At 33.9% G+C, this 11950-nt stretch overlaps 1 protein-coding gene across 5 annotated transcripts in view; it reads right to left on the bottom strand.

Moving 5' to 3' along the window:
* Positions 1-309: 309 nt before the first annotated feature.
* Positions 310-11950, bottom strand: part of LOC145666615 (uncharacterized) — a 117271-nt gene continuing 105630 nt past the window's right edge. For all 5 annotated transcript variants that reach the window (XM_081734047.1, XM_081734050.1, XM_081734049.1 and 2 more), the window contains 2 exons: positions 8340-8451; positions 310-1324 (listed from right to left, as the gene is read on the bottom strand). In XM_081734047.1, the coding sequence (XP_081590173.1) occupies positions 1206-1324; positions 8340-8451 (231 nt within the window). In that variant the 3' untranslated portion in view covers positions 310-1205. The remainder of the gene's footprint in view (positions 1325-8339; positions 8452-11950) is intronic.

Here is an 11950-nt window from a genome sequence, read left to right as displayed (position 1 = left end):
ATCAATATATTGGACAAATATTGGTTTGTTACAATAGCAATGGAATCAAGTGGTTCATGGGGGACAAGGGTTTAATTTTATCAATGAAGTTGGCCACCACATATCGCTAAAATCGGGAGATACCCGAGAAACAGCATTTCTCATACAATGGATTGGTATAGCCATTCAGTGAAGGAATGTGTCTGCTGTTTTGGGAACTTTGCCAACCGGAAAAGAATTAGAAGAGATCTTCCTTTTGAAGGCGGTTTATGAATTCAAATAGTGTTATACGAATTTATATATATATATATATATATATATATATATATATATATATAATGTTAGATTGGCAGTTCTGAAATCCGAAACGAAAGATGTAAATTATACCTAGTTAATCATGGGGGGAAAACAATAATTACCGATAGATGTTTAGTTCAAAGCCATAATTGTAATTGTTTACCTGAGAGGTGCGTATTAATGATGAAAGAAGTATGGCATGTTCAAGTAATCTAATTCATGATTGTTTACCCACTGATACCTATATGCCTGATAAATGTAACTAAAAATTTTGTTAACATAAGACTTACAGCAGAGCTACCTAATGAAATTCCTTTGGAACGAATTGCTTTATTATTCCCAAATTCACACAGCCTAACTCGCACACTGGTATATTGTACTTTATTTTCTTTAAATTATGATTTCTATCACGAAAGAATAGGCAGTAAACTAATCAATATACAAAATTATCTCACACCTCTTTAGTGTGTAGACGAGCTCAGCAACATAAAAACACTGAAAATAAATAGAGTTCACTTCTCAAGCCTTGAATCTCGCTGCTTCTAACTGTACATTCAGTATCATGCCATCATGACATCAAACTTGTAATTTCAAATAAACACAAATGTATATAAAATTCTAAACTTTCAATAGGTAACTTGCAACAAATACATGATAAATCCAAATCTGCACGTACTAACTTTATTGTTACAAATCAATTATATTTTTTCAGCTCCATGTTTAGAGTAAAGGATACATTTTATACATAATCGCAAGTAAGAAGAAGATAAACGAAGTTTTATCTAACAGAAAACGTAAACATATGTACGAACAAATGGTAAGATAAATATTAGGTACTCACGGAACTAACAATATTACTTTCGGTATGTGTTAACTTGATGTAAAAGATTTATATATTATGAGAGTAATAGATAGAATTGATATACTTCTTAATTATTATCTTCCTGGAGAAGCTCAACAGCCCTATCCAGTGATGATTCTTCAACTTTTATTCCAAAGAGTCGCAATGATTGGTACTTTTTGTCTGCAATATCCTCACGCTGCACATCTAAAGAAAAATAATGTTTCTAAGTCAAAAGAATAACAATTCTTCCTAAATATTAAAGATAGTATCTTCATTATACATAGGCTAATCAGTTTTCATCCGAACAACTTGTAGACAGCGATTCTCTTCATACAAAGCAACAGAGCTGTACGCACATGTGTATAAGTCTATCAGCTGTTATGGAGAAGAGTAAATGTGTTACAGTAGGCATAATGACGGCGAAAACAAGACATTTTTGTTAAGGTTAAAAAATCGATTTTTACAATGCAAACTTAAGCACATTCTGCATAGTAAAACAGAGCCGGAAAAGTGGCTTTGTGTGCCTGTGAGCTGTCATAACATGGTAGAGTTATAATTAAATGTTATGCAAAGTAGCCTCCTCCAGAACTAATATCACCAAAGAAATTGCATCCAATGGTATGACAGTGAAACTCGTAAGACCTGTGCTAAGGAAGATCGGGGTACAAACTGTCCGCAACATCAGTATCAGTGCATTACCACCACAGCATATCGCGAAACGAAAGAACAAGGGTAGAAGGCTGTACGAGGAGGCCACTAGCTGGTGACCATTGGAATTTTCTTGTGACAATGGACGAAGCATGGTTCTAACTAAGTAACTATGGAAAAGTTCGGGCCATCACCTACAAAGGTGTTCATGAAAAAGATTGAGGTAACTGTGTACGTCAGTGCAGTGAAAGCATCATCGTTAGCCTTCAACAGATGCATGGCACTTGCAACTGGTACCCATGCTATTCCGTTAAAAAATATTCCCGTTAAGTGTCCATATGCTAATCCCATGGATCATTGTGCTCTTGGACCTCTCGAACGTCGGATTCGCAGGGTAAATGGCCTCTAGAAAGCCTGCAAGCAAGAGTCGGACAATATATTTCTAGTAGAGCTGCGACGATGTTTGCTGCAGTGGAAACTACGATGTCATACAATGGTCCATACCGATCCCATCACATTAAGCATGATCGGTGGTGGCAAAGCGATCTTAGGTAAGCAATAACTTCAATTTGTTCGAATGGAAACGGATCAGTCTCTGTAACTGAATAGTTAACGAAAATGTAATTATCATGACTCTTCTCTTTACTTCTATATGATGAAGACTGTACAACAAATGCAACTAGCTTTAATGAATTTGTTCCCATTCACGTGGGGCTGCTTATTAAATGTTCAGCTTCATCATGCATGACGAGACTTGGTTTCCGTGCATTATTAAAGACAAGAAAAGTACTCCATGTACTTTATGTAAAGTAATAGATTACACAAGATTTGACAATAAAGTGTCCGAGACTTGGTAGGTTGGCTTGAAGTTTAGCATTCCTTTCAGCACCGACGATACAAGAGACGTGAACTTGGAGCTAGACGTGGGATCCGAACCACATGAGCTTTCGCCGCGAATCCAACCCAGGTCTACAGCGTCGAAGACGCATACACTAACCGTATAGCCACGATGCTCAAAACAGAAAATTCATTTACTGCATTACGATCACTTTTAACCTTTGCCTATATATGCACATCTACTTCAACGAAGATGTCACGTTAGATAGTATCTCTGAAGCTCATCTTCTGAGGTATCGTTTGAAACATTGTGACATGTGAGACGTTTTATCTTGTTTGAAATTGTGTCCTTTCACTAATAATTACAGTGTGTTAGGGGCGAGTCGGGTGAATAAGGACGCCCAGTTTGAAAGTAAGAAACTGCCTGTTAGAAGTGCATGGTACATTTACGCAATGTACCGTATCGAATTCAGTTTTTGGCAATATTTGTATGAACAAGACGAACTCATTATCGAAGTCTTTCCAGAATTTCTGTCTGACATCACTGATTCGGTGTCTGCCCAGGAGTATCCACTCTCGTGTGAACAATGTTCTGGGAATCGAAGAAATACAAAAGGATTCATTTCACTCTTGGCTTCAAAACGAGATTTTCTTCGATCTTTGTAACTTTTACGAACACTAATGCCAAATATTTGTTTCCCACCATACTTTTAGCAAACTTTACACGCATTATTTAAATCTTTATTTGACTGTTTTGAATTCAATATCACTTTTCAGAATTAAAACTATATGAAACGTGGACCTACAGCTTAACGTAGGATTTGAACATGGGTTTTCACTGGGAATTGAACTCAGGTCTCTCACGCAAATGCTATCCGGTTATACACGAAGCAAAGCATGTCTTCACTCGCAAATCAACTACTCCAGCCTGAGAGAAAGTCGAAGTCCAACCCGGCAGAGCCATCAAAAATTGAATGAAACAGTATCATTACTTTACTATCATATATACTATACAAGCTAGCTACTTTTCTAAATAAAACAGTACTAATCTTTTTGTATATTCCTAAGGATATACTATTCGATATTTCGGATACTTTATCACGTATGCATTATCAAGGACTGTAGAGGCTTAAGACATACACAACAAGTTCTTTACATGCTCAAAGCTTCAACTTCAGTGGAAAATGTATTTTAAATTAGTAATATATAGTATTTTTGAGGAGCTACCTTATTTATGCATTCCTATTTTTTGGGAATTGTTTAGTATACGTGTACTTAACACCAATAGACTTCTATTTACTACAATATAATATTTCTTACAGGTAACTGCGAGTATTTTAATCCACTTCTCGATGTATCTTCAGTTTTTTACATGCATGCATTATGGTACTTCGTTTAGATTCCAGATTCCGAAAAGGGGGGAACGCATACACAGGGCAGCCCCGCAAAAATACAATATGTTACTAGGTTAGTACGTTACTTTTTTGAAAATAATTTTTTTTGAAACAAAGATTTCCACTAAAGTTGAAGCTTTAAGCATGTGAAGATCCTGTTGCTGCTCTGCGGTTCTTGCTACTAGATACTCGATAAAGTATTCGAAATATCGGATAACCCTTAGGAATACGAAAAAGGTCACTACTATTTTATTTGGTTATATGTATTCTATTCGCTCTATCACTCATTATAACTACTGTTCTATTATAGTTAAAGGCTAGTACGTAGAACTAGTTGTATGTGTATCCAGCATATCTCTGCTTTTACAAAATAGTTGTAGAGAGGAAAAACACAGAAAAGTTTCTCGCAACTAACAGCGAAACGAAATTGAATTTAGGACGACTTCTTACTGCGACTAATACTGCAACAACAATGCACAACCAAACAATGTTGACTGATATACTCTGTAGATTATGATTTCTCAACCTGTAATACGCGTACCACTGCTAGATGGTATGCACGACTCCTGAAAAGTTACGCGAAAGTATTCTCTTGCTTTAGATACAAAATGTCACATGAGGCTGAGTTGAAGATACAGTCCAGAAATTTTTCATCTGACGAAACCAAATATCTACAGTGTCTTGAGATTTTTTTGTCAGCCTGAGAATATTTTACAAGCTTAGTCCTATTTCTATAAAATCTAATCAGCTCGAGAGATTGGTCAATGACTTGTGCTTACCAAATTTAAATACGATAGGTTAAAACGTTTTTGAGTTATCATGGATGAAGTAATCCAGGATACACACATTCGTACATCACGCTGAAAACTACACAAACATATTCGGGGTTCCTCAAAACGTGAAGATCTGATGAAATCAACAATTTAATGAAACCACCCATGAAACCACCCATCGTAACTTTGAACATTTTCCTCTCTTTTGTTGGGGAAGTTAAAAATGTTCAAAGTTACGAACAAATCATAACATGATTGACGATTACTCATACCTGATATGAAGATTTCTCTTCATTAACTTTTAGCAGTATCGTTAAAACTTTTGCATAGGAATATACTAATATAATACTGAAGTTTAATTTAAATGTAAAAAAAAAGGATTACAGAAGAAAAGAGAAAATTTCAATGAACAGCAAATAAAGGGGCTCAATCTTCAAGTCTCTCTTTTTTTTTTTTTTCATCTAAAACATGGAAACTATTAAAACGGTGTCAATATGTATAACTAATGATGAATGTGACAATTTCTTTTATTTTTAGCCAGTAAAACCATTCAGCAAAAAATCGAATGAAATAATGACGGAAAATATTGTTTTGTGGACTTCAGTAATACAAAAATGGGTTCTCTTTTTAGTTATTACAAAGATTTACGTTATTGACTTTACAAAACTATCAACGCGAAAGATATCTCTTTATTTGTATTATCACTATTGTTATTGTAGCATACCCTCAGGAAAGACATACCGCAAACAAGGTCAAGACCTATTGTAAAAGGTAGACTTTTATAGAGTTAGTTGTGTGTTGGAAAATGTGTGGATACGACAGTAAATGGAAAGTTTGTCGTGCGTTTAGCCATGAGTTCATGGGCGGAGCTATGGGGGCATAGGGGGCATTGCTCCCCCAACTTTTTGACAAAAAATAAAAATGCCACCTATAAGACCCTTCAATTCTTATTTGTATTTACCGTCCCCACCCCCAGCCGACAAATCTGTCTCCCCAGGAGATAATTCCTAACTCCGCTCAAACATGAGTTGCACTTACGTTACTGTCTTGGAATGTGTTATTTTATTTATGAAGTTGTCAAGATAGAAACCAGAACATGGATAAACGATTAATTAGAGACCCTTCAAAAAGACCGAAGGAATTAATAAGCGTAATCGGGAACAAGTCTTCTTCACTGAGCTCTGAAAAAGTATTTCAAACTCCAAGTAATCACCGGAGGATATTACGCAAAACACAGAAAGAATTGTGCAGCACAGCGTAAGTATAGTATAAGTTATACTAGCAGCTACATATACATTGAAGAAACAGTTCCTGTTCCCTAGTATGTAATCTGTTGCGAAATGTATCAAATCATTCGATGAAACTTTCCCATCTGAAAAGTCATTTTGAAACTAAGTAAGTAGATTTGAAACACAACCTGTGCAACATTTTGAAAGAAACTGTCCGATTTGTCAGCACGGAAATAAACAAATATTTAGGATTTTCAGGATTTAACTTGAAGGCTGTGTACGTATTTTGTAGGATCAATTTAAGAATAATTAAAATAGAAAAGCATCACACGATCGGAGTGTTATTAATATTACTATCAGCTACAGGTAAGGTTAGAATAATGTCAGGATTCAAACCAGAAAACAACTTGAAATGATTCCATTGTCCAATGACACTGTATCGTGAACAATTTCAGATGTCTTCAAATGTTATGGAGCAGTTAGTTAACAAAATTCGAGCTAGTAAATATTTTTGTATTCAATTGGATGAAACTACTGACATGGCTCATCTTACATAAAAATTTATATAAAATTTAAGATGAGAAACCAGTGATACATAAGCATGAATACATATTCGATTTATATATATATAATCATGCACATCGTACTACTTTCATACTTTAAGTCAGAAATATAATATTTGGGAAATATTGTAATCAGTGATGCATAGTTCATTGCAAATTAAAAAAAAAAAAAAAAACTCAATTCATTCAAAAAGCTTGCTTAAAACACAAGTAAATAAAAAAAATCCTCGAAAATACACAATGCAACCGGATTTGAAGATCGGAAGCAGCATCAGTGTATTCAGCTGAATGTTGTACAGCAATTGGCGATATCGAAAGTTGCTTGAATCCAAACTCCAACATATGAAAATCTTTTGAGTTTTACGTCCTACGGTTATGCCGGTTAGGCTAAAGGAGACGGTGATGATGAGAAATGAATGAAATGGTGGAATGAAAAATGCAGGAGGAAACGGGAGAACCCCGAGGAAACCCACGCACATGGTGTTTGTCCACCACAAAGTTCATTTGGTGCAAGCTCGGATCGACCCAGGGACCCCATGCACCAGAGGTGAACGCTCTACGACTCCAAACTCCAACGTAGTTGACTATGTTATCTATTCACATCCAAGAATGATGAGTGCCTCCTTCGTAAGTTTCTAAATTCAGGTAAACGGACTGAAGAATGCATGCATATATATATATATATATATATTCTGATACTTGCAAGAAATTGAAAAGTAACATTGCGAATGCATTCGTAGATTACATGAAAACTAACTCGTTTCTGACAAAAATATTATCTCAATGTCAGCAGCAGTTAGTAAAGTGCACCCAAGTTTTCTGCCAAATCACGATACTAGAAATTTCTCACGTGGAATTTATACTTTCCGTTACCATGTTTATTCTATTGCAAACCGACCTTCTCACTTTTTTTTTCTTTGGTTCAAAAATGACCCTTAGCTTAGAATTTGTATCGTTAATACAGCGGCTGAAGTAGAAGACACCCTTTATCAATTCCGAAAAGTTCCGAAAAATATGGCCAGAAACCATCACAAATAATCTTTTACTATTTTGTATGCTTAGTTCTACCAGGTCAAGTGACTTTTTTTCTAATTATAGTCGATTTTAGTTTTTGCCAAGAAAGAACCGCAAATTTTGTATTGCTAATTGTTAAATTTAGCAGATATTTTAAGGAAGCAAGAAAAATACCTTTCTTTACACAAAAACACAAAAAAGCATATTAATTGAGCAGAATTCATTAGAATTTAGTAAGAAAATTTATTCCTTATGCTTTGATGTTTTATTAATAAATTTAATTTTTCTTCTCGTACTTTCGTTTTTGATTTCAGAGGGATCGGTTTACAATCAGTGTCAACTTACAATCGCATAAATACGATGCATAAATATGGCAAGTCTTTCGAAAGGAAGTCATATCTAAAGTACTAAATAAAAGAGTTAGTTTACAAATTATTATTAAACATATGTCAATTTATATCCTTTAATAATTAGATATCAATAAAATAAAGAATCTCTGATAATAACTTTTAATGAATCAGTTTCAGATGGATATTATCTCTCCATCCATTGACAATTTGATATCTACTTAAAATATATTTTTAGCTCAATATAATTACCTTCACTATCTTATCCTGAAGCATCTCGAATGATTTACATTTCTATAATTCATACAGAATTGTTCTACATAAAGCTGAATAAATCTAGTAAGTAGGTAAGAAATAAGAATAATATAAATGTAAAGTTGACTAACATAAACATAAATATAGTGTAGACAGTACCTTGAGTATCTCTATCCTGGAACACACGACAAAGCAAAAACACTGATCTTGTGTAACACATACTTCGACAATATCTTTGAAAGATTTCTTCTGCTTCACACATCTCACTTGCCTTCCAAAAAAATATTAAAATAAAATAAAATAAAATATAATAATAATAATAATAATAATAATAATAATAATAATAATAATAATAATAATAATAAAAATAAAAGTAAAAACTCATTTCACCACCTAAAAAGTTATTACATATTTTTCGAAATTGTTCATTAACTCCTCCTTTTATTATTAATATTGCTTGTTAAGCTTTCATTTATCCAATGCTACTATAGCTAAAGCAGAAAGCTTTCCAATGCTTGCAGAAATCAAAGCTCTCTCCTATTTCTCCAAATAATTCTCTACGATATAATACAGTTTCATCTATAAAGAATATCAGTGTAAGTTAAATACATACATACATATATATAATGGTATCTGCTAAGATATTTTGGGAGGTGATAGGGGAAATCAGTCTAAGCAAAAAAAAAAAAAATGTTGAGTACATGGTCTATGGTATATTTCCCTTAGTTTCGAAGATAGGGAGCCATACGCGTCTTTGGCACTGGCATATAAAACTTTAGAAGAATAACTAGAATAAAGAATGCTTTGAGACTTTAAATTTACATCGAAATCATGAGGTAAATGGGAAACTACTTGAATTACGAGCTAGAGGAATCCGTTTCTACTTCTACCAGTACAATACTAATCATAATATATTCTTCTATCACTGGTAGCTCCCTTGCTACATATAAAAGTTTCCGTACATTTATGATTCTTAGGGAACTTAGTCTTGGCGTACGAATTACAGCATACTATTCACACTAATAGTATGCTGTAATAATACTATTCATTTATTTTATATTTGGAGAGATAAATGAGAGCAGTTGTAAAGATTCTCATTATCTATTTTTATACTGTATAGATAGATAAGGAGAGAGTAAAAAATGGAAGAGATGGTGCATAATTAACATCAGCCTATTATTAACTTAAATTACTACTAAAAGAAGAAGTCATTATTAAATTTTATCATGTAGGTTGAATTTTTCCCACTATCACAACACAATTACTATTATTATTGACCATTAATATTCTATTATTCATGAATATTTTACTATTGTTTGGCAATTAGATATTACAGATAATATATATAAATAAGTGTAGTCAGTAGAGAATAATTCCTAGTGTATAACATAGAATTGTGCAGTTCCGATTCTGACCACAAGAGTAGGTAGAGCTAATTTTGAAAACTGTTTCTTATACTGCTTTAAGAGGTTGTCTTTAAAGAAGAAAAAAAAGAAAAGAAACTAATGAGACCCCAAGAATGTTCTAAAAAAATGAGACCAATACAGAAAAAACTAGCTCAGTAAAAACAAAAATAAAAATTTTTTTGAAAAATTGGCACATTAGTAAAGAAAAAAAAAGAGGGAGTAACTAATTATTTTAATAAAGAAAAGTGCTTGAAAAAAGTTCCCAAAAATTCTTCAGTTAGTAAAGAGCTGTAAAGTGTGTTAATACAGAGTTTACCAATGTTTACTAATCAAGACCAAGAAAATAACACAGCGCAGTCAGGCAAACAAGTTGTTCAGCAGGTCACACCGAGAATAGATTTAAACTGTTTACCAAAGCAAGAACGGGTGTTTAAAGGAAAAAATGATGGCCAAATGCGTTGTGACGGACTGAATAAAATGATGTTCCCTAAGTACAATAGAGAATAAAATTACTAAATCAGAAACGAGTCAGAAAATATTTAAATTTCAAATGGATGTTAATACTCAAAAGTACGTGCCTATAGTAGCAGAAAGTCAAAACCAAATCAAATTTACATTTCACCAACAGCCGTAATTCAAGCAACGTTCCATTCATAGAAAAGTTACAAAATTTCTTCTTTTAATTCCATTAATTCTTTTTTTAATGATGTGTAACTGACGATTAGACTACTTGCCGATCTCTCCCCCCCCCCCCCCCCTTCTAAATAACAAATTTAAACGTTTGTCTGAGTAAATATCAGGTCGTCTAAAAGGTATTGAACCTTTTGAACACGAAATGTCCCAAATCTCAAGATATGTGGTGTCCCAAATCTCAGGATATATGAGTCACAGCGGTTCAGGTCTAACGTCATTTGACAGATGCAGATGTAATGTGCAAAATGAGTTAGAAATGTTATAATCAGGTTTTGCGCCATGAAGATAGGTGAACTTCACGCACAACTGCAACTGTACTTTTATCGAAATAAAATTGTAAAATATAGTGATATTTTACAATTTTATTTCGATAAAAGTACAAATGCTGCGCAGACCCGTGAAGAAATTTGCACTGGACAAGATACGTTATCAAAAGCAAGAGCCAAAAGATGTTCAGACGCTTTTGATCTGGAATTTTCGATGTTCATAATGCATCTCACAGTGGGCGACTAATTACAGTAAAAGTGGATGGTTCTGGCAAAAGTTGAGCAAGATCGGCATGTAAGCAGTCAAGACATCGCTAATGATCTAAATATCCATCAGCAAACAGTGTTAAGCCACTTGAAGGAAGCTGGCTACAAAAATAAGCTTGACGTTTAGGTGTCACATGGTCTGATTAAAGAACATTCACTCGGCCAAATTTCTATCTGCGGATAACGAACTCGAGCCATTTTTGAAGAGGTTGATCGCAAGTGATAGAAAGTGGAGTCTTCGATAACACTGTGCGAAAAACATCTTCCTCCGAGCAAAAAGAAGCTCCACAGTTGGTGAAAAGACCACACTTACGCACAAGAATGTTATGTTGTGCGTTTGGTGGTATTGAAAGCGAATCATGCACTACAAACTTCTGATACTGGACAAAACGATAAACTCGGACCTGCACTGTCGACAATTAAAAAAGGCCACAACTGGTTTACAGAAATGGTGTCGTATACTACGCCGACAACGCGAGACAGCATACATCTTTAACGACCCATCAGAAGTTAAGAGAACTGGATTGGGAGGTTTCAATACAACCACTATTAGCTTGGACATGGTACCACCAGACATCTCTGTTTCGGTCTTTATGGAACTACCTGAATGGTGTTAAGTTAGTTTCAAAAGAGGCCTATGAAAATATCCTGTCAATTTTTTTTGACCAGAAACCACAGAAGTACAATATAGCGACGGGATTATGGTGTTCCCGAAAAATGGTAGAAGGTCATCGAACAAAATAGAGCATATATGGTTTCATAATGGTATTTTCAAATAACAATAAATGTACTCTCAATTTTCACCTTCAACGGTTTAATACTTTTCAGACAATATTTATTAATAATAATTACATTCACTATTTTTGTAACTTTGATTTTCATTTGTTGAAGTTTAGCCATCTAAGATATGATAAACTTAGAAAAGAAATTAATAAGTACGTAATCTGTTATAAGTCAATTCTATTTTCTTTTTCCTTTTAAAAACATTATTTAAAAGTTCATTATATTAAGCAGTTTATTCTTTCTTTCTCTCTCTCTCTTTCTATCTACTGTGACAATCCTCAAAGTTACAAAACAAAAAATTTATGGTTCTTTTACCCTAAAAGCAACAGATTCTAAACCATAATAGATTTTGGCA

This window comes from Thermobia domestica, chromosome 12 (assembly GCF_964235325.1).
Source record: "Thermobia domestica chromosome 12, izTheDome1.hap1.1, whole genome shotgun sequence".
In the NCBI taxonomy this organism is placed as follows: Eukaryota; Metazoa; Arthropoda; class Insecta; order Zygentoma; family Lepismatidae; genus Thermobia; species Thermobia domestica.
Note: the sequence above shows the minus strand (reverse complement) of the source record. Positions and strands in the feature narration are given on the sequence as shown.